At 48.8% G+C, this 23,030-nt stretch overlaps 3 protein-coding genes across 3 annotated transcripts; 1 reads left to right on the top strand and 2 right to left on the bottom strand.

Annotated features, from left to right (window-relative positions):
• Nucleotides 8,751-10,024, bottom strand: LOC8061796 (RING-H2 finger protein ATL66). Its single transcript, XM_002439895.2, has one exon. The coding sequence runs from the start codon at nt 9,569-9,571 to the stop codon at nt 8,954-8,956; it is 618 nt and encodes a 205-aa protein (XP_002439940.1). The 5' UTR covers nt 9,572-10,024; the 3' UTR covers nt 8,751-8,953.
• LOC8073071 (UPF0098 protein CPn_0877/CP_0992/CPj0877/CpB0906) lies at nt 15,907-16,964 on the top strand. The gene is made up of 2 exons (XM_002441199.2): nt 15,907-16,651; nt 16,755-16,964. The coding sequence occupies exons 1-2, from the start codon at nt 16,223-16,225 to the stop codon at nt 16,845-16,847; spliced, it is 522 nt and encodes a 173-aa protein (XP_002441244.1). The 5' UTR covers nt 15,907-16,222; the 3' UTR covers nt 16,848-16,964.
• LOC8072566 (ammonium transporter 2 member 1) lies at nt 17,097-20,154 on the bottom strand. Its single transcript, XM_002439894.2, has 3 exons — nt 19,272-20,154; nt 18,302-18,587; nt 17,097-17,820 (listed from the first exon to the last, which is right to left on the bottom strand). Exons 1-3 carry the CDS (start codon nt 19,896-19,898, stop codon nt 17,258-17,260), a joined length of 1,476 nt encoding a protein of 491 aa, XP_002439939.1. The 5' UTR covers nt 19,899-20,154; the 3' UTR covers nt 17,097-17,257.

Below are 23,030 nucleotides of genomic sequence, written 5' to 3'. Positions count from 1 at the left end.
TTTATTTTCGTCTATATTTAATGCTTCATGCATGTGCCGTAAGATTCGATGTGACGGAGAATCTTGAAAAGATTTTGGTTTTTGGGGTGAACTAAACAAGGCCTAAATAAATCAATTCCTAGAATTTGTACCAATTAAACTATCTTAAGTTTGACTAAGACCCGTTTGCATGACTTTCAGATTCTTAAAAAATAGTTTTTGCATCTAGTTTCTAAAATCTGGATTTTTGAGCAAAAGTTGGTGGGAGTGTTTGGATCCTCTAGTTTTTAAGATTTTGGCTTCATTTATTGCTCGCGGGTCATAAGAAACTGACAAAAGCTAAGTATCAATAGCTTCTTGGTTTTTAAGAATCTGGCAAAACTAATACCAAAATTAGAGAAAAACAAACTTGTTTGGGTTCCACCTAGTTTTTAAAAACCAGATTCTTAAAAACTAAAGGATCCAAATAGCGCCTAACTTTATAAAAAAGAAAGCAACAACATTTATGACATAAAATAAGTACATCATGAAAAATATATATTATGATACATCTAACGATACTAATTTAATGCTATAAATCTTGATAGATTTTTTTAAAAAAATTTGATCAAAATTTAAAAACTTTGACTTAAGAATAGCTCTAGAAATTTATTTATTTAGGGGTGGAAGGAGTATGTTAATTACGAATTGACCAACAAATGAAGTTGTTTCCTTCGATCTTGGTGACCACTGACATCAAGGGGAAAAAATAAAGCAAAGTATGTCTATTGAGTGATTATATTGGAGAACTGGATCTGTTTCGTTTTCTTGAGCCGCCAAAAAGACATTTCAAGGAGTCAAGGAAATATGCATGTTCCCCCTAGCTAAACAGCTCCCTCCTTTCCAAATTATATAATCTAGATGCATAACAAAATGCATGTATCAAAAAAATCAAAGCGACTTATAGTTTAGAACCGAGGGAGATGACACAATTAAATCATGTTCATTGAAGTGAATTAGAATAGAAGTACTTATTTTTGTGGATTTTTTATATAAATATTTATATTTATTGATGGAGACAATTTTTTTTGTTAAATAGTCGATGAAGGAATTCCATTTTACTAATACTAATTGGAGGCCATAATGTTAATTCTCACTGGGTGCACTAGAAATAAGTATAAATACTAGAAATTTTCATATTAATTAGGAATATCTAGCCATCAAATCTATAAGCTCTCTCACAACTTGTAACCATTTGATCTATTTTATTTCATAGAAAATTACCCACCTCTGTCATTATTATAGATTAAAACGAAAAAATCCAATATTTATCGTCTAACCACTAAATTATTAGTCAAGTCAAATAAAATTTATCTGACAGGTGTCGCATGTTCCTTTGTGTTTCACACATGTGCGATTAATGGAGGCCGAATGTTAATTCTCATCCTAGAAATAAAGATAAATACTAGAAATTTTCATATTAGTTAGAAACATCTCACCAACAAATCTATAAGCTCTCACGATCTGTAATCGTTAGATCAATTTTATTTTCTAGAAAATTACCCACTTCTACTATTATTATAGATTAAAAGGAAAAATCCATTATTTATCACCTAACAGCTAAATTATTATCAAGTCAAATATACGATTTATCTGACGGGTGCCGCATGTACCTTCGTGTTTCCACGCATACCTCACCGGGATGACGGTCAGCATGCTGCCAGGCCTTGTTTAGTTCGTCACCAAAATCTAAAATTTTTAAAATTTTCTGTTACATTTAATCTTTAGACGCATGTATATAACATTAAATATAAACAAAAATAAAAAATTAATTATACAATTTATTTGTAATTTGCGAGACGAATTTTTTAAATCTAGTTATTCGATTTGAACTGAGAAGGCAGAGAAAAATGTAGAGAGAGGGGCAAGATGAAAGAAATGCATAGATACAATACCTTCAATAACTCATAAGAATCTAAACCGTGTAAGAGCACGGGTTGATGAACTACTAATAGAAATTGAAACGAGAGGAAAAACTGAAAGCTACACTACTCGCTGATGTGCTGGAGCGGAAGAGTAAATTATATGGGCACAAAATATAGATACAAGTACTACTAGTAGAGTAATAGTGTTACGATGGTCTTGATTGCGACTTTGCTAGGCATGCATGGACATGTTGTCTATCTTCTATACTAGAAATGATTATTTTTTGGCAAATAAACAAATATGCTCTGCGGTATATACATACATTAACATTGTACTCCTCTCTGCTCAAAATTACATAAAACAGTAACTTTGCACGGCTAGTTTTTTTCATATCTTTAATCAATTTATAATTTATTTTTTTAAAACCTTTATAGTTAGAATATTTTCTAAGTATTTTGATTTTTTTCAAACTAAATAATATAATATTTATCTATGCAGTTTAAAATTTGACCGGATCTTGTCTTCCACAAGTTTTTTATGACTCGTGACGTCATTAGCACTTAAAACTCATGAGTATGAATTACTAGGTGAATCCTCCGCGCGTTGTTGCAGAATTTTTTTAAAAATAAATGACATGGTATTTCACATGATATAGATGACATGGTCATTTTTTATAATTAATATGTGATGACATGGACTTAGTAGGGAATAATGTGGACATCTTGTACGAAGAGAGAATTCATCTAGTGAGGTTTAGCTTTATAAGAGTTATAAATTTGATCACCATACAATGGTGCCCGATGTGCGAAGTTAGTATTTTTAGTTCAATTAGATCCCATTTCATTTTTTTAAGCTATATATGATTAAGTACTGACTGAGTGAACCTAAATACCTAATGACCAAGGGGAAAATATAACTTCCCTACTACTAGCTATCTTTTGTTTTACGCGTCTTCAGAGTTTAGACCTCGCCGTCGTCTTTGATTATGACTCATGACACTGTTGCTGTACTACATTCGTCCCTTCTGGGCTCTGGACTCTGGAGTCTCGACCCTGATGGCATGAACAGTGAAGACACATGTTCCCACTCCCCAACAGGGCATCCTCCGTGCGCGCCCCCGGGCTTTCACGTTCCATCCCCATGTTTTCCATGCTGGGCGCCGCTGTCGCCTGCGTCGGCGGGCTGCGCACACTGCTCGGCGTTCCATCCCCATGTTTTCCATGCTCGGCGATCCGCTGTCGCCGCTGTCGCCTCTTGACGTACTACTACTACTACCGAATTTGTGTTTCACAATATCGTAGCAAAAAGTGTGCGACAGGATATTCTGGAGAACGCACAAGATCCTCTGCCGTGACTGATTTGGCTTCGACATCGCGCGCGCGCAGTCAAACAAGAACGGCAAACTCAGCGCTGAAACGAGAAGGCGGTGCAGTGGCTCGGAACTACCAGGGCGGATCCCCGGCCGGTTTGCTGTTGGTTTCAGGTGCTCCCGAGTCCACACCACACAGTGCCCATCCCGAGGCCGCATTTTTTTTTTCACAAAGCCGAAAGGCGTCAAATGCAAGACCCAACTTGTGCCCGTGCCCCCCACTGATTACCGATTATTATTACACCCATGATAAACCCCCCGAAAGGACGCTTCCGTAGTTCCGTGCGTAGTTTGAACTACGTCTAGGCTACTTGCATTGCAAGTAGGGGGGGCATGAGTCAGGCCCGTTACAGCCACGAGATTCTCAATCCGTCCGAAAGAGAGCTACTAGCTCCGCTGCTACGTACGGCTGGCTGCTAACAATTGCCATAACATGTTGATCGATGTCGTTCCAGGATCCATCCCATATTCCCACGGGCGTCTGTACCCGGTATGCACGACACGGCCTCTGAACTGGAATCGCATGCATGCATGCATGCCAACACTTGCCACGCGAGTCCTGCTGCCTGCAGGAAGTAGCTGCCGCGCGCGCGCAGTCTGCGGGCGCCGGAACGAGAGCAAAACCCAGCGGCGACGGCGGCGAGACGAGGGGGAGCGGATCTGCGGATTCCGATCCGTGCGTTTGACACGCTTGGGATCGTGTCGGCCTCGGGAATCTTCGAGCCTCCGCCCGCGCGCGCGCGCAACGGGACGAGGAGTCAAACTGGATGGCGACGTACGCGGCGCAGGTCAAAATTCGCGTGTGCCACCCACGCCGGGCGGCCGGCCGGCCAGCCGAAACTGAAAACTAGCGTCGTGGAGTCGGTGTCGGTCGGCAGCTGAGCACAAGTCACGTCGGGGATTGGCTGGACGCGCGCGGCGCGATACTTGTGTGAGACTCAGGCGAGTTCCCAAAAAATTTTAAATGTTTTCATCACATTAAATCTTTGAACACATACATAAGATATTAAATATAAATAAAAAATAACTAATTACAGAGTTTGCGATACGAATTTTTTGAACTTAGTTAATTTACAATTAAATAATAATATTAAATACAAACGAAAATACTATAGTAATTAAATTTAAAAAAATTCACGAACTAAACAAGGTCTCTCACGTTAAAAAAATGCGTAACTTACATGCCAGTTTAATGGTCATTTTCATCGAACTTTTTCCAATGTATAAATAGCTGCACGCATATGGTTTGACAATTCCTTCGTCGTGACAGTAGTAGTGGAACAAATATTCAAGCAGTCGAGAGAAATCATGGGCGCACTAGTATACGGAGCACATGTTTTTTCGAAGATTTGAGTGTGTGTGGCAGCCTCCTTTTTTTTTAGTGGCATGGCATAGATAGCCGGATAGATAGCTGCGAAGTTTTGAGTGTGTGTTGCAGCTTCTATTTTTTAGACGTCTTGTTGCAGTTCTTTTTATTATCATTTTGGATATGGTCTCGATCGGGTAGCAAAAGTTGTCCTTTACGAAAATAAGATTATTTATTTTAAGTTGTTTGCTTGAAATTATCAGCAATATTCTATAGAACAATGTTTTCTCACTTGAGATCTGAACGTGAAAATACGTAAGCAGTCGCATCGGACGTCAGCTATGGCGGATCGTTCTTTCCCATGCGACGATGAAATAAAAGAAGTGCCCGGCCGGGCCTCCTGGGTGACACCTGGAGACATGCAAGCTCAAGCTACTATACGCAGCCGTGTACAGGGCGCTTGAAACACATGACGGCAACGCCGCTGATAGATTGATTAACGGAAGCAACTGGAGCTGTGATGTGCATGTGCTCTGACCTCAACATATCCATGAATCCAAGACGGCAATGTCCAGCGATGTCAGTGGTAACAAAATGCAGTGAATAGGTCTTTTGTGGCCTCTGTGTATGCTGGTCGAACTGTATGTGCGAGCGCTTGTTCGGCAACCTTTTCTCCTGCGTCATGTACCGTACCGGCAAGATGATTACTCCTGTAGTTGTGTGTGCTGCCAGGATGTATATGTGACTGACTGACTGACTGTCTGACTCCGATCGCAAATGAAAACGCTGTCCTGTTTGCAATGTATACGTAGGACGGTAGGAGCATATTGTCCATATGGGTTCTCAATTCTCATGTAGCCGACTGGACCTGAAACATTCAGAACCGGGTCGAGAAAGACCCAAGTCGTTTCGTGGGCAGAAAAGTGCTTCCAAGTCAGAAGCCCATGTGAGCTAAGAATGCCAAATATATGGGCTACAGCGATATATAACCTGGCCCAGTATCTAGCCCATTCTACAGTACTGCTGCGTCCGCGCCGCTTGTGCGCTCGGCGCCCCGGCGGCGCCGCGCGGTCCGTGGCAACCTGCGTCGTGCGCGGTCTCGCTGCTCGGTCGTGCGTGCGGTGACGAGTGATGATGACTGGTGCGGTGGCGGGCGGTGCGTGGTGCCTGGCCGTCACCGAGGCAGAGGCTCGTGCAAGAACATGGCGATCGTCCCGGCGTGTCTTCCGGCTCCTAAAAATCTCCAATAGTTTTCGAACGTCAACTCACAAGTCAGCATGGTTAATTGGTTAGAGCATCCCCAACCGTTTTACAAATAAGCTTTGCATTAATGTATTTGTAAAAAAATCTTAAAAACACTTATCCAACGGTTTGGCATTTAGACTTTGCAATTTTGTTAACTTGGCAAAAAGAGAGGAAGGATTGGCATATATGCCAAACATGTTCACACTTGGCATTGGGAAATTGGCGCGAAGTGATTAATGCCAAACCATTGGAGATTGCCTCTTTTCACCTTTGCCATATTTTTTTGAGACTTGGCAAACTCCCTCATTTGCCAAACTAATTATGCAAAACGGTTGGGGATGCTCTTATGCATCCCGACCACAAGATCTTTTTTCGGCTGGCTGATTTTTTTAGTTAATGTTGATGCTGATTTATTATGATAGAAAAATATTGTTCTATTACTGAAAAGTAGTTTTGATAAGTTGAAGCAGACCTCTTTAAGAATTCAACTTCAATTTGGACAGTTTGGTTTCATTTTTTTTCCTCTGTATGAGAACTCAACTTGAATTTGGGCAGGTTGGTCTCGTTTCTCGTTTTTTTTTCTGGCGTGCCTGGGGGAAATTTCCAGGCGCCGGCCGACAGCCGATAGCAGCACTACACTGGCCTAAACAAAACAAACCCTGGGCGTCCATCAAAAGCGATCAGCTCGGTGCACCTGCACTGAAGCCACTGGGAGATGATGATATGATTAGCGATAACCCCATCCTGTCTGTCCTGCGCGGTCTCCTTTTTTTCAAATCCACACGCATGACATCTAGCAGGCTGAATTTAAATACTGCGTGCTAGCTAGTGCACTGTGGGGCAGACAAGGAGCACGACTAAAAACAACATCAGTTTCGATATCTTTCACCTTTTTCGCCAGAGAAAGAATATCATCTTCGGCAGAGTAGTTGCTATGCTACCTTCTAGTACATATTAGTTTGTAGTTTGCCCTTGCAAGTCCTTTCTTGGATCAGAACGAATGTGCCAGTTGGGGAAAAGCGGGAGACGGCATGATGGACAGCGGGATGGAAGTTGTATACATGCGTGAAAACTAATCAAAGCCGAGACCATTAAAAGAATTGGTCAAGTGCTGCTGTGTGGCGACCCTGTCCCTGTTCGTGATAGGATCAAGCCTGCCCAGTATATAGGACATGTCGAACTCCATTCAGAATCCAAGTTGCTTCCAGAACCTGCAAGTGGTAGTGCTGTCTAATAAAGTTGCTTCATTATCTTCATCCGCAGATGTGAACGAGTACCTTATGCCTGTGACAGCCTGAGAAGATGCTCCCTTGAACAACATAACATATTCCATGGAAACTCTTGACAATTACGGTTTTCAGAGTTTGTCTCTGATGAAACCTTATCTATTACTCGGAGTACTAGTTGCTACCACTATAATACAAAAGGTACATTATTTTTTTTGGTAAAAAGATAATCAATCAGACATCATGCCTATTATTAAAACTAATACAGTACATCACTTCGTCCTCCCACTTTTTTTTTTTGAGAGGATCCTTCCACTTCTTTTCGGCATAAACAAACCCAGCAGACACGATGGGCCGCCGTCTTACTCCAAGGATCCAAGCCCATTTTAGAACGTAGGTATGAAAGGTAGCTACAATTGCAACTATGCACTATCCTCCTGTTCCAAAACCAATAACCTCGAAAGTCTTTTAAAATCTTGTACTAGAATAGAAAAAGAAACAATAGTGGAGAAGATGTTGAAGATAAATCTCTAGTGGCTTCATGATATATTTCTAGTGGCATATAAATAGAAATAGAAGAATCTTCCAATTGAAATATATAGTATCTACAACCCATAAAGAGGTGGCACACATCATCAACGAAAGCCATTGATTCATATGAGATTGCATTAGGAGCTCCTCCCCATATGGAAATTCAGTGCGTCCTTTGAGTCGTTCTAAAGTTTGTGCCCCTGCCTGGCTTTCCATGTTTTTTTCCCCGTCGTCGTCTCTCCCTGGCCCTTATTAGTGTTTGAAGAAGCACATTTCTAGGATTACTTTTCAGTGTGCCGCAATCTGGGACGTCCTTTGTGCGCTGCCCTGTTTATTACTTGTGTTGTTTTTCATCAGTTGTGCCTTTCTTTTCGTTTCCCTGTAGTTGACCCAGCTGTGCTATTTTCTTCCTTGTAATAAAGTTGTACTAGTCGGCAAAGCTCTTGCTTTTGTCGGAAAAGAAAGAAAACATCTCAATCAAACAACTTATTCAAATCTGTCCAGGCCCTCTAGCTGTAGATATTTCTTGTCTTGAGTTAGAATACCCAACTCCAAAAATTGTAGGAGCTGTACTGTACCCTAAATTAAACCTACACCATCAAGAGTACAAAATCTTGATGCCAATGCATTCTTTTCTTTTTCAGAATATGTTCATCCCTCCACCTCGCTAGACCATGCATAATTAGATGAACTAAATATGACTTTAACTATACGGACAGTATATATTTAGTCATGTACGACAGAGATATTCGCAAATGCCACCTTTATGAAAGTGTACCCTGTATGGACTCTGCTCTGTGGAATCAAAACGAAAAGGCACACAACATAACATCGAGTAGTAGTGCACTAGTATTAGGGAACTTGCTAGCTTTTGTAGTGAAGAAAGGCGTCTTTGCCCGTGTCAGTGCTGCTTGTTACGCTAACATATAAGATTCCTCCTGATGACCTGAACCACCACCGCATACGTTAAATTCTCTCTGGTTATAAATACTCAAAAGCTATGTACAGCTTACAACACCTGCAATGGAGAGCCTTGCGCCACAGAGAAAGCTACAACTACAAAAGGTCCCCCCCCCCCCCCCCCCCCCCCCCCGGTGACCCCACGCCGGCCTCCAAACAAGGGCAGCGGGCACACCACGCCACTGCATTTTGCGACGCCATTGGTGATCAGGCCCTAATAAACCAAGGCTTCTTTTCAAGCGCACTCACATCTATCACAAACGAGTAGATCTGACGCAGTCTTGGCGGCCGCCACCATCACCATTAACTATAATGCGCGCGCTGATTAAAAGGCCGGGTCTCGATCGGGGGACGCTGATAGCAGGGGCCCGCTTGTCATGTGATGTGAGGATGCCATTGCCAAGTGCGTGCCTGCCATTCACAGTTTCACACTCACACGGCGTCGTTGGCGCCATCGGCCTTGGCGGCGGCTACGGAGGCGGCGAGGAGGCAGCGGCAGAGCGGACAGCTGGGCTGGGACCGGAGCCAGGCGTCGACGCAGTCCGGGTGGAAGCAGTGGCCGCACGGCGGGAGCACCTTCACCTTCTCGCCGGCCACCAGCGCGCTGATGCAGATGGAGCACAGCGCCTCCGCCGCCTGGTCGTCGTCGTCGTTGGCCTCGGCCTCGGCCTCGGCCTCGGCCTTCTCCCCGGGGACGGCGAGGCGCGGCGCTGACGGCGGCGGCATCGCCGCAGGTGGGCGGTACAGCGTGACGGGCAGCCGGCGGATGGCGTCGGCGTCGAGGCCGGGCAGCGACGCGGCCGCGGCCGACGAGGAGGAGGCGTCCCCCGCCTCCGGGTCATCGTCGGCGGGCGCGTAGCGGTGGCACCTCCAGCGGAGGTACAGGCAGAGCGCGACGAAGAAGACGATGGCGCACAGCAGGCCCACCAGCAGCGGCACCGCGCGGCCGTGCACCGCGAAGTTGCTGTCGCCCACGTCCCCGTACCGCCACCGCGTCACCACCTGCGGGGCCCCGCCGCCGGTGCCCGCGGCGGTCTCCTGCGCTGCCATTGTCGTCGTTACGTACTCGCCGTCGCCGGCGCGGCAACCGCAACCGCAAGCGCGCGCACCACGCGCAGGATCACACCGCCGCTGCCACTCGCTATATGTGGCAGAGGAGGAGCATGGGACGACGCCGACGACGTCGACGTACGGGAGAAGCAGAAGGATCGGAGCGTCGTCGCTAGCAACTCTCGCTCGTGTGTGTGTGGTCAAGCTAGGCGGCCGGCAGCCGGGAGGGCGCCGGGCGGCGTGTGGTTCGGCGAGGTTGGCGACCGCGCGCGGCGAGAGCGATCGCGGGGGTGGCAAGTGCGATGGGGTGTGGTTATAAAATTTGAAAGCGCCCGGGCAGTCCCTTTTAAGGTTGGCGAGAGGGGAGGAGGGCGGAGGCCACCGCCGGCCGTAGTGGGGTAACCAACAAAGGCCCCCAAACTGACGGCCAGATTGCAAAGTGGCAGCAACGAATGAGCGCCAAAGGCTAACTACAAATCAAATGGACTTTTACTGTCAGAATCTTTGCAACTTGCTTGTTGATTTGAGTTTGAGCAAAACCATAAAAAAACTTGGCACCAACAATATTGTATAGTACAGTACCTGCCGACTACTGCAGTCAGTCCGGCAGCCGGCGTGCCGACGGAACGGGAGGATCGGGTCTTTGTCTGGTTCGTTTGACTAGCCGCCGGCATGGTTCGTTCTCAGCCGGTCGCTGGCTAGCGTTTGAATCTGTAACAGTCATGGGAGACTTTTAGGCGTAAACTAATGTAGCCTGTAGTACTGTTCCTCGTGCCGTGGACCAGGGGTCGATGCATTCAGACGAACAATTCTGACCTCCGATCCATCTCCGGTGACTCATCAATGAATCGGCACAGGTACCATGCATGCGTCTATGTACATGTGGACGGGCGTTCGATCGAGGTCGCTGTCCGTTGTGCCTACAAAATGGGAGCTGTCCAAGACGTACGAGTAGACGACAGCCGAGACGGGGCTCGATCAGCACGGTCTAATACGACACGCAACGCATGCAATACGCCGCCGCCGGATGGATGGATGGATCGGAACCAAGAATCATATTTTCGGGCTTCATCGGCAAAGGTTTAATTTATTTGTGCAGATAGACCATAGACGCGTCGTCGTCGTCGTCGTCGTGCATGGTTCCCGCCGGCCGGCCGGCTTCGTCTGCCGTGGCGCGCACACACCAACACTTTCGCAAAGCTCGTCAAGCTGAGTTCCGTGCTGATGCAAACTATGTGTGTGTATGTATGCGTGTCTCTGTGCGCGCGCTCCAGTAGTTGACGCACACGCGAGTTTCGGCAAAGGCTTTTCCACGGCAGGATCGACATGGACTGCCGCTGGAACCCAAAGCCGGCCGTACGGGCTACACGGAGATCAATCATGCATGCATCCACGGGGCGCCCGGCCGCCAGAGCGGCCTTACTCACAGCTGTATAAAATCTTTGATGCGTGAGCACTAGCCACGACATACACACACGGCCAAATTGGCCAATCGGCCACCAAGCACAGGATGTACACACAGGATCGGAACTGAACTTGAGACAGCATGTGCGACGTTTACGTGCAGTCCACCGCGGTCTGGCGCGATGCAGCGCTGCAGGCACGCACGCTCGGTGTCACGTACAATACCCTTTGAGCTCTCGAGAGATAAGGCTGAAGAGAGGAAAATAAAGCGCAGCAGCAGCAGCAGCAGCAGCGCGTCATGGGACCCCTGCCCGGCCGGACTTGAGTGCCGCTGGATCATCCATATCATCACTAGCGGCAGAAATCATAAAATCACCATATCTTTTTCCCCAACCCGACCCACCGTTGCGTTACGGATCAACCCTATCCCGTCAATAAATTATTCACGCTAACAACGACAGGGCCACGCCGCGCGCGCGCTCGCTGCCAAAGCCCAAAGGGAGCACGGCAGGGCTAACCTAAAAGCCGGGAACCGCGTGTGTGTCTGATCTAATCGCCCCCGGACCCGGAGGAGCTAGCTAGCTAATAGCCCCAGGCGGCAGCCGGCAGGCGCCGTGACCTGCGAAAATATCCTGGGCCGGCGGCCGGCCGGCCGGCGGCGCCAAGCAAAGCAAGGCGGGCAGTGGCATGGCAAGATGGGACGCCGCTTTCCGTGTGCTTTATGGTCGTGTAGTGCAGTTCAGTAGTGCCGCAAGTGGTGAGAGCTAGCTAATAGCTAAGCCTTGCTTGAACAGAGGAGCTAGCCTTGTGTAGTACGTGTAGCTGATGAGTCGATCGGGTGGTCGTTCGTGCGCGAGGCGGGGGCGCACGCGAGCCTGCCGAGGCCGCATCCGGCAATAAGCGCGGCCATGTCATGCGCGCGGCGGAGAAGAGAACCAAGAGTAGGCGGCCGGCGAATATGAAAGCCCAAAGAGGTTCCAGCCGGGCATGCAGGCATGCAAAAGTGCCCGTGTCCTGGGCAGCATCGCACTAGCTACCTCAGCAAGAAGGGGATCAGGTTGTTGGTTGCCTGATCATCCATGGTTCTTTTCGTACAGCCTCGTGTCCACCATCATCATGGCTGCAATCCAGTTGCTGTACGTGCGAGGGTGCAAGTAGGCAGGTGCCAGTACTAGTCTACTAGCGACCTATCTCCCTCCTGCAACAGCGGATGCGTGCACATTGCCACATTGCCGAGCGAGTGCCGATCGAGAGGGATCGTCGTCGTCGTCTCGTCGTGCGATCCGGCCGGTGGATCGGTCGTCCTTTTTGCTGGTGCTGCTAGCTAGCTGCTAGTGCCTTTGTAGTATACCTCCTGCTGCTGACCGGGCCATCCATGATGAGATGATAGGCCGGCCGGGCGCGCGGATGCGGATTGCGCCCACTGGATCGATCGACCTCCAGTAGTCCATGCAGGCAAGTGTGCACAGCTGATAAGGAGATGCATGGGCGAGATGCGTTGATCTTGATCAGGTAAAGATCATGCAAAAGACGCGACGGTGAGTGCATGTCCGATGCGAAAGCTCGCGTGTGACCACTGCTGCACGATGATGGCACCGTTGAGGAAGTAGGATGGCCTGACGGGTCGCGTCAGTGCGCCGGCGGCCGGACAGGATGCATGGCGCGCGGTGGCAGGTGATGGATTGATGAGATGGACCAACGGAACGCACACCTCGATACGCCTCATCTATCGGCTATCGCTGGTACAGGATAAAACTTGTTCATCCACAAGAGGGCAAAAGCCGAAAGTGGTGAGGCAGGGCCTCTCGCACCTTTTAGTCGTATTGGCACGAAGCGACATTATTGTTGCCAATAGATCGCAGTGTGCTCTCAAGCTGCCAACAACGGCCTACCGCTACAGTTGTAAAGAGTATCTCCAGCAGTTAGAGAAAACTCTAAACCCAAAAGCTAGTTATTAATTGAGGAAGATACAAAAATGTTTTAGGTTTTGAAAGTCTTCTCTCTAGCAGAATGAGAAAATTCAATCCTCAAATAAAAAAAATAATGGATTAGGAGATAAGAAGTCTCTCCTTTATCTGATGAGTGGGAGCTAAGATTTGAGGGACCGAGAAAAAAAATTCGGTTAGATTTGGAAAACTGCTGGAGTTACAAGATCTTGTAGCTAAGCTGCCTTGCAGTAGAGATACAACGTCATGATTTGAGCTTGTGGCAAATTGCTGATAGTAACCTGACACAACTTGTTTCTCCGCACATCTATAACTCTTATAATTCTAAACCCCACTAAGTATTTCTCTAAGCATACAAGCTATCCACCTAAGCAATGCACTACCATATTGAGTTAAAATCCACTAAGTAAAACCTTAATAACTATTTATCTCAACATGCAATGTGCTACCACATATATACAATTAAAATCCAATAGCACATATGATAATTGTAGTGTCCACGCCAACAAGACAAAAATAAGTATAGTCCACATCATCATACTACGCAATCCATTAATTCGCAATTCCCGCAGCAACGCGCGGGGTATACTCCTAGTTTCATTATATTAGGGGCATAATTAATTTAATATATACTACTACCGATTTTATAATTCAAAGTGTTCTCAAGTCATTCCAAATTAGTAATCAGTATGTGGAACTTTCAGATGGTTTGGTCTCCTACACTACAAGTGTGCGTGGCTATTGTGGCATGTAGCTACAACTTTGTAAATAAGCTATAATTCCCTTCGTTCTAAAATTATGGATATACTGTGCTTTTTAGACATAGTTTATATCTTAGTACATACAAAAATTGTGTATCTAAGAAAGCAAAAATATCTTATAATTTAAAATAGAAAGAAAAATAAGCATAGTCCGCCATTTAGCTATAATTCCCCAGCTCATATGGCTTGTGCGTGGAACTAGGGGTGTTTTATAAAATACAAAATACAAAATGTCAACTACTTTGGAATGATGGAATGCAAAATACGAAAATTTTTAGGGTTATATTTAGTTCTATCCAAATGAAAGCCTCTTTAGGCTCTTTTGTTTTGTCTTTTTTTTGCCTCTTAAGGCCAAAATCTAAAATAGAGAATAACCATCTTTTTGCCAAAAAAATTTGTATAGTTGTTTAGTTTCATTATGTAAAATAACAGATCAAAACCAAAACATTTTTTGGAATAAAAAGGGAACTAAACACCCTCTAGATCTTCAAGGGAAAATGGCTTTAACTCTTGTGTAGTCCTGTGAGGAACTTTACCTCGAAGGGAAAAAGGCTCCAACTCCTTACAATTAGTCTGTGAAATAAAGAGTTGCCCCTACAACTATATGAACTTGACTCCTCCGGCTCCACTAGGGTGGGTTTATAGTGCTGTAGCTAGAAAAAGTGGGACCAAAGTCGTGTTAGGGTGCCTTTGGTTGAGCTGTGGTTTTTGGAAAAGCTGCTGTCGGTTGTGGCTTTTGAAAAAGCTACTTTTTAACGAAGTTTGAAAGCCCGTTTGGTTAGACACGTGCGGCTTTTGGGAACGCTTCCCTCCCTTACAAGCAGACCCCACGTGTCATAGATAGAAACTCCCTCTTCTTCATTCTCTCGGCAGGAGGGCACACCGTCACCCTGGCCGCCTAGGGCCGCGCACGGGTGGGGGCTGCCGGCGGCCACGCAGGGGAGGGGAGGGAGGTCGGGGTGCCAGTTGCTCGTGCTGGAGGGAGGGAGGTCGGGGCGCACCGGAGGGAGGGAGGTCAAGGCGCGTCGGAGGAGAGGAGTGGGGAGGGCGGCCGCCGGATGCCTGAGCCCGAGAGGCCATGTGGCGGAGTAGCCCGCGCCCGCGCCGGAGGGAGGGAGGTCGGGGCGCGCCCGGAGATGCACAAGGAGCTGCTCCGGCCCGCGTTCGTCGTGTGGCTCGCGTCCCGGGAGGCCGCAACGCGCTGGAGGGAGGGAGGTCGTAGAGCGGCGCATATATGGTTAATTAATTATTTTTTTGCGAAACATGTATGGTTAATTAATTGGATAAAAAGCTATCAGTTCGGAGCCTTGCCGATTGTTAATTAAAAAATTGACCCTGTCGATAGTTTAGAAAAAAGGACCCACATATTACAAAAAAAAACAATGGTAATGGATGCCTAGTGTATTTCTAAAGGATATAACACCTAATTTTAGATCACAAGATTATGCCCGATGATTTCCGCTCTAATTTTCTTTTCTAGTGATTTGGCCTCCTCCAACATATTAGAATTACTTTTGAGATTGGGATTTTCATTTGGATTCACTGGGAGGATGTGGTGTCAACTTAGCTCATGGAAAATGGAGGGGGCGAGGTGAGGTATCTGGTTTGAAAATGTTTTTGATGTTTTTTCTGATTTCACCCAGTGTTTAACTAGATCGATATGCATAGAGACTGAACTAATTTGGAATTATAGTATCCTTCAATTCAACTTTTTGAGGAAATATCCTCAAATTCATATACTATGGCACTATAAGAAGGAATTGAATCAGGTGAGTACCTCTATTCTTGATTCTGATGCGCTAAGTTCACAAGGGAAGCGTTGCGGTGCGGGTACCCGGTTTTTTCTCTGGAAGAAGCCGTTGCAGGGAAAGCTCCGTTCTCCGTTTCCGCAAATGGATCGCGCGCTGGGAGAGTCTTTTGGGGCTAGATTTATTTGGGTCGACTGGAACGCGACAAGCCCGAGTACATCTGAACTGTTTCATTAAGAAAAGCCCGGATACGGCCCAGGTAAAAGTTTGGCTCTTAGAAGACAGATCGAATCTTGCAGCCTTTTTCCAGAGTTCGCTCCGCGCCCCCCCCCCCCCACCCCCCCCCAAAAAAAAAAAACCCTCAAGAGCGTCAAGCTCGCCTACTCGAACGGTCGGTCGAACCCTCTCGACGAGTTTAGCACTTCACAATTACGAACACCGCCGTAAGCCAGCTCTCTAGCGGTAATCGATGCTTGAGCTGTAAGTTTCTCGAACGTTCTCATGGCCGGCGCACGGCCCCGTACGCTCTCCTATATCCGGAAAACACGACACGACTCCAGCGCCGACTCCACGTCCCCCCTCGTCGCCGGGACACGCGTCCGCCGAGCGCCGCTGCCCACTTTATTTCAGCCTCTCACTTGACGCCACCGGCTTCCGTCCTCACACACAAGCTCGAGGGAACTAGCTAGCTAGAACACTCGATCGGCAAAAAGAAGCAAAGCAAGCGGCGCATCGCAGTCGCGGGCGGCACCACCGGCCAGCAGGAGCATCAGATCGAGCGGCGGCCACGCCATGGCGCAGGAGGGCGGCCTGAGGCTGGTGTCGCACCCGATCGCGGCGCACGGCGGGCGGCTGACGCGGCAGTACTCGGCGGAGGGGCAGGGCGCGAAGAAGGACATGTCGCCGCCGCTGGAGTGGTACGGCGTGCCCGAGGGCACGCGGTCGCTGGCGCTGCTGGCGCAGGACATCGACGCCGACCCCGCCGTGCCGTGGACGCACTGGGTGGTCGCCAACATCCCGCCCACCACCAAGGGCCTCCCCGAGGGGTTCTCCGGCAGGGAGCAGGGCGCCGCCGCCCCACCGCGCGAGTACGGCGGCTTGCAGGAGGGAATCAACGACTGGAAGCAGCCCGGGTGGCGCGGCCCCGTGCCGCCCTCCCACGGCCACCGCATCCAGTTCAAGCTCTACGCGCTCGACGACGAGTTGCACCTTGGCAACAAGGTACTACTGCACGTTTTCGCGCGTACGTGTACGAATGTTTGATGCTAAAATTTTGTTGGGAGCGTGCTAAGTATAGACTTGTTGGTTTGTGATCGAATTTCAGGTGACCAGGGATAAGCTTCTGGAGGCCATCCAGGGTCACGTGCTGGAAGAAACCGAGCTGGTCGCCGTGTTCCAAGGAGTCGTTTCCAACTAACACCACCATGGTTCCTCACATCTCTGTTGGTGTGGTGTGGTGTGCTTTGTATTTGTGTGGCAACCTTGTAATTTTGATCGAATAAAAAGGGAACTTTACACGGGCTTATTGTGACCAGAGTCGTGTGGGTATATCTTTGCGTGGTTACCCCCTCACCCTCGAGAAATTGACGTTGGTGCTGACTGCTATTCATGATTCATGAACCACGGCGTCCGGGTCGCATTGACGATATGCAAAGGTTTGCCGCGGTGACGGGAAGTTCGACCGTGTTATGGCCCATTTACGCTGGTAATCGGGAACAACACGCGCTGGGCCGGTGGCCCAAATATGGTACATGGAACTCCGCTCTTTTCTCACAAAAAAAACAAGAAAAAAAAATGTCTGCTAAAACGCCGTGTCCTCCCGCCCGCCTACAGCTGAATGGTGACGCCCCTGGCTCCCATGCCTGACATCCGCTGATCCGCCGACCCATCCCTATCCATCATGCCACCGCCGCCGCCGCCCCTGGCCGCGTCGTGGTGCCTGGTGGCGTCGAACTTCTCGCCGTCGCCCCAGAGCGCGTACGCCTCCTCCCCGTGCGCGGCGTCGTCGCCGATCATGAGCTGGTCGTCGGGCATCCTCAGCGGCACCACGAGGCCGATGGCGAGCAGGATGAGCGACGTGACCACGACGTTCCACGCCACCACGAAGGCGGCCCCGGCCAGCTGCTTCCCGAGCTGCCTGGCCCCGCCGCCGTAGAACGCGCCGCGGAGTCCAGGCACGGGTGACTCGATCTCCAGCAGCTCCGGCGTGGCCAGCAGCCCCGTCAGGACGCCGCCCAGCAGGCCCGCCACGGCGTGCGTGTGGAAGACCGCCAGCGTGTCGTCCACCTTCATCAGCAGCGCCGACTTCTTGTGCAGGATCATCATGGTGAACCACGGCACGCTGCCCGCGAACACGCCCATGATCACCGCCGCCCACGTCTGCACCAGCCCTGCACACACACATGCGCATGCACACGGAAATTTTAGCGATTTCCCGGGCGTCTAACCATGTCGCGATCGGGCGCGCGTAGTATAAAGTAGTAACGCGGCGGCTAGTGAGGCGCGGCGCCGAGAACGTGGCTCTTGGAGCAGCAAAAGGTAGCAAACCGCCCTCGTTGGAGCCTGACATGCCCGCGATTGGCTGCCTCTTGCCCGTTTTCCGCCGTCCTCTTTTGACTCCGCATTAGTTTTTTCTCATCCGTTCTGATCGCTTGACGTTGAAATGAAACCTGATTTTAGGCATAAAATGCATAATACAGGCAAACGCCGCATGTTCCAACAACCCAGACGACTGATGAAGCCCAATCAGCAGAATGTCGTCTCGGCGCACGCGAGAGCGACCCGTGGAATGTGAAGTTTTTCTGGGATGTACGGAGAGGGGGGGGGGGGAGGGGGGAAAAGGCGTACGGGAGAGAGAGAGAGAGCTATTACCTGCTCCGGGGGTGATGCAGACGAGGCCCGTCATCATGCCCTGGACGGCGCCGATGACGGACGGCTTGCTGAAGAAGATGACGTCGAGGCAGGTCCAGGTGAGGAGGCTGGTGGCGGCGGAGACGTTGGTGTTGAGCACGGCCACGGACGCCGCGATGTTGGCGGCGTAGGGCGCGCCGCCGTTGAAGCCGGCCCAGCCCATCCACAGCAGCCCGCCGCCGGCGATCATCAGCAGGATGTTGTTCGGGGAGAAGCGCTCCCGGTCGCTCTTCAGCCTCGGGCCCACCTGTCGGCAACACAAAACCAAAACCAACGGCCGTCATCATCAGCCAGTCCGGTCGCTCTTCCTAGCTTGCCCTCGCGTTCTTGCCATTGCAAGATGACGCAACGACTGAGACTTGAGGACCCCAAGCATCAACATCAGCAACTTTCGTCGAGTCGGCCATGGCCATGGGAGGCGTACCGCCGGTCCGCGCCGTCCGTCGGCCTCGGCGGCTACAGCCACCGCCAAGCAGACGACGGAGAGGCTATCCTATCCTACCCAGCTTGTTCACATGTTCCTTGGGGTTAAAGTTCTTGGCCTTTTCGGTGTGCAGCCATCAGCAACATGCATGGTAGTGTCATGTGGTTGTCAAAAGGTGCAGGAAAAAAAAAAAGGTCTGCAACCGGACGCATTAATTTCTTCCAAGATAACTGAATCTAGACACGCTGTTGATCGATGATTCTATTATTGTGAATCCACACTGTCTGCCCTGCTGTGTCAAATGAATACAGTACTGTGTCTATACCGTCCACACCTACCTAACACGTTACCCAAACCCGACCCGAGCCGCCGGAACCGGAACAGTGACCTGACCTCGCCGCAGGTGGCCCGGAATAGAGTGACGTCACCATTCCGGTGACGACGTGGGGAACTGGGGATCGATCAGAACGGAAGTCAGACAGGCAGAGGCGCAGGTAACGGACGTACCCAGTAGGCGGCGGTGAAGCCGGCGACGCCGGAGGAGAGGTGGATGACGTATCCGCCGGAGTAGTCGATGACGCCCCAGTGGTAGAGGAATCCGCCGCCCCAGAGGCTGAACGCGCCGACGGTGTAGGAGAAGATGAGCCAGAGCGGGGTGAAGGCCATCCAGGCCTTGATGTTCATGCGGCCCAGCACGGACCCCGCCAGGAGCACGAGCGTGATGGCGGCGAACTCGAACTGGAACAGCACCAGCGTCGCCTCCGGGTACAGCGGCTCGGTGCGGGGCGTGCCCTCGTGCGCGGTGGCCGACAGCGACGCCCGGCCGATGAGGTAGCTCTGGGAGAGCGCCACGCCGGCCTTGCCCCAGAACGGGAGCAGCCGCTCCCCGAACGCCATGCGGAACCCCACCAGCACCCACACCAGCAGCGACGACGCGTAGGCGTAGAGCGCCATGAAGGCCGAGTTCACCGCCCACTTCTTCTTCACGATGCTGCCGTACAGCACCACCAGGCCCGGCATGGACTGGATGCCCACCAGCGTCGCCGCCGTCAGCTGCCACGCGTTGTCGCCCTTGTTCAGCCACTCCGGCACCGCCGGGAGCTGCGCCGCGTACGCGCCACCCGACGCCGCCATCGAGCTCGCTCCGTGCGGGGACGGGACGCGGTTCGGTGGTGGCTAGCTGCTCTGGCTATGCTAGTGTTCGCGCGCGCGCGTTTAATACGATGCGACTAGTAGGACTTTATATGGGTGATTAAATAGCTGGTTCGTGTTGATCTGCGATTAATTTGCAGGTTAACCAACGCGGGGAGTTCGTGATCGGCATGAAGGGAGCGACCAATTGGATTGCGAGACGAAGAGAGACCCAGACAGGAAGGTCAACCCGGCAGCCACGAATGGGACCACGGCTGGCATGCGGCGCGTTGCGTAGAGCGCTTTTCCATTCTTTCCCTTCTCCCGCTAGAGACACGCCGGCGGTTCTGAAGATGACAAGAGCATTAGCCGTTCCATTCCATATCACGACTTGAATCGTTTTGGTATAATATGGCCATCTTGTCATTTTGTGTGCGTGTTAGTTGAGGAGATTCAAGTGGACGAATGAAACCTAAAACGGAAGGAACGTGGAGTATGCAAGGTACAGACAATGAAATGGGCTCATTGGTCATGCGGATGCGGCTGATGGAGTTTGCAGACTTCATATACCTGCAATATGCACCAGAAGTGTTGATCAACCGCACCTTCTCGGAATCTGCTGCTTTCCTTGTGTATACTTGTCGAGTCGCTGTTGACAACGACGAGTACCGTTGATCTACACTTCTACAGAATTGGGCAATGAACTATTGTACGGAATACTAAAGCCGAAAAGCCTACGCAGTTACACGGAAATAGATTACACATGGCCGGGTTCATGTCAGCCAAAACGGCCCAGTGAGTTGTGGCCTTGATTAGTTTTTTTTTTTTTGAATTTTGCTACTATAGCATTTTTGTTTGTATTTGTCAATTATTATTCAACAATAGACTAACTAGGTTCAAAAGATTCGTTTCATAAATTATAAGCAAATTATACAATTAATTATATTTAATGTTCTGTGCACGTTTCGTAAAATTCGATGTGACGGGAAATCTTGAAAATTTTGTAACCAAACAACGCCTGTGTATAAGATTTTGTTGCGCTCGTATGCACTCAAGACATCCTCGACTGACGACTCCATCCGTATCCATTGGCAGCTCTGCCCACCGGGTTGATCGCAAGGTCAGCAGCCTATATGAAACCGGCTACAAACTGGATGGTGGTGGATGCCCTCAGAGCGTGACCATTTTAATCGTGCCCAGACTCCAGTGCCCCACGAAATGGGGTACTCCAATAAACACCACCTTGTAAGGAAGTGACCGTGGTGAACAACCTGCGTGGTCATTAATCGCAATGGGTGTCTTAACTGCCCCATCTCTAGTTTATAATAACCCCCAGGCCCCATAGAATTTTCTAACCACAATTTGACTATCCAACTCCAAGTCGCCAGTCCTCTATACTTGCAAGTTGAAACAGGTGAAGCATCTGATTGCATGATGTGGCAAACAGCCGAAGACTAGAGCGACCAGTTTCGAAATAATGATTTATTAATCCTTATTGTTTTAATCTACATTAAACTATGTAAGAGAAGATCCCTCAAAGCGACCAGGTACACCGGGACACTCACCGGAGGTCCGGAGCTAAAATGCTGGGAGACATGTCCACCATCATGTAGCATTGCTGAGTAATGAAACCAACAAGTTGAGATAAACTTCATCCGGGTACCGCAATAAAGAACTCCTGGTTCTGGCAATCCATCTGAGGCTTGCTTCCTGGATCGGAAAAGGTGAATCTGGGGAACAGGCAATCCATCCGCCGGAGTAGATTCATACAAGTGATACCGTGTAATTAAATTATGCATCCAATCAACCAACTGAACCTCCTTGGTTGCATTAGCAATCATCATAAATGTAAAACAACAAATCACGAGTAATGCCATATATCTCCTAAAAACGTCTGGTAAAGCTACAGAAAAACAAACTTCGAATTGATGGGATAACATTCAGGCCTTGTTTGGATGTAGTCGGATTCGCATCAATCCACATGTGTTGTGGTGGATTGGAGTGGAACTTGAACTAAATTCCACCCTAATCCACTCCAACACATGTGGATTGAGGTGAATCCGACAACATCCAAACAAGACCTCAAATGGAAACCATCTGTGGCCCTAACAAGGCCCCGTGAGTAGCTCCAAATGTTGGAGCAAGATAACCCTATACATATTTTTGAACAAAGCAGAACATGCCAAAATGAAAATGTGGATCTTACAGCACAATTAATAGCTCGGAACAACATTAGACAACAGACCTAGTAGCTCAGAAACAGCATTATTATACAATAAGAACCGTGTAAGGAAATGACCGTGTTGAAGAACCCGGGTGGTTGCTAATCTCAACTGGTACAGTGCTAAATGCTACTAGCTCTCTAATTTATCATCACCAAAGAATTTTCTAAAAACAACTTGATATCCAATTCCAATCATCTATGCTTGCAGGAAGTGTTGAAGCACATGAATGCATGCTGTGGCAAGCAGGTGGAGACCAGAGCAACCAGTATCATAATAACTAGTATTTATGAAGTATTATTAGTACTGTTCTACATGCAACTATGCAAATGCAGATCCCAAAGCACACAGGTGCACTGGAAATACTCACTGGAGCTCAACTGCTGGGAGACATGTCCACCATCATGTAACACTGATGAATCATTGAGTCACCAAGTTGAGATAAACTTCTTCTGGGGCCATAATAAAGTAATCAATTTCAAGCTTTCCTCCTGGATCTGGCAAGGTGAATCTAGTGGACAATGTCACTGCTTTAGCTTAGTATCTGGGTAACAGGTAGTACTAGATTAATACGGCGGCTATCCCATGAACTAACTATGCATCAAGTCAACCAACTAAACCTTAGGGCTAGGTTGCACTAAATACTGTTATATTTGGCATTACTTGTGGGTGAATAACAAATAATGCGAAATATCTCCTTTAAAAGTCATGTAAGCTTAATAAAACTACAGAAAAGCAACCTTCCAATTGCTGGAATGGAGTTAAATTAACAGTCAAATGGAAACCATCTGCAGTGCTGGTAACACGTTTGTTGCTCCACAGCCGCAGCAAAGATGAAACGCCATACAAACACAGACCAGGTTTTCTGAACTTAGAGCACACCAAAATTGATGTACAAATTGACCAACTAATA

The sequence above is a fragment of the Sorghum bicolor genome, chromosome 9 (genome assembly GCF_000003195.3).
Source record: "Sorghum bicolor cultivar BTx623 chromosome 9, Sorghum_bicolor_NCBIv3, whole genome shotgun sequence".
Taxonomy (NCBI): Eukaryota; Viridiplantae; Streptophyta; class Magnoliopsida; order Poales; family Poaceae; genus Sorghum; species Sorghum bicolor.
The sequence above is the reverse complement of the archived record's forward strand: the minus strand, read 5'-3'. Positions and strand labels throughout refer to the sequence as shown.

Coding starts and splice junctions, on each gene's coding strand:
- LOC8061796 (XM_002439895.2), bottom strand. CDS start 9,571: ATGGCAGCGCAGGAGACCGCCGCGGGCACCGGCGGCGGGGCCCCGCAG.
- LOC8073071 (XM_002441199.2), top strand. CDS start 16,223: ATGGCGCAGGAGGGCGGCCTGAGGCTGGTGTCGCACCCGATCGCGGCG. Junction 16,652..16,754: donor AGTTGCACCTTGGCAACAAG/GTACTACTGCAC, acceptor ATCGAATTTCAG/GTGACCAGGGATAAGCTTCT.
- LOC8072566 (XM_002439894.2), bottom strand. CDS start 19,898: ATGGCGGCGTCGGGTGGCGCGTACGCGGCGCAGCTCCCGGCGGTGCCG. Junction 18,588..19,271: donor GCTTCACCGCCGCCTACTGG/GTACGTCCGTTA, acceptor TGTTGCCGACAG/GTGGGCCCGAGGCTGAAGAG. Junction 17,821..18,301: donor CTGCATCACCCCCGGAGCAG/GTAATAGCTCTC, acceptor GTGTGTGTGCAG/GGCTGGTGCAGACGTGGGCG.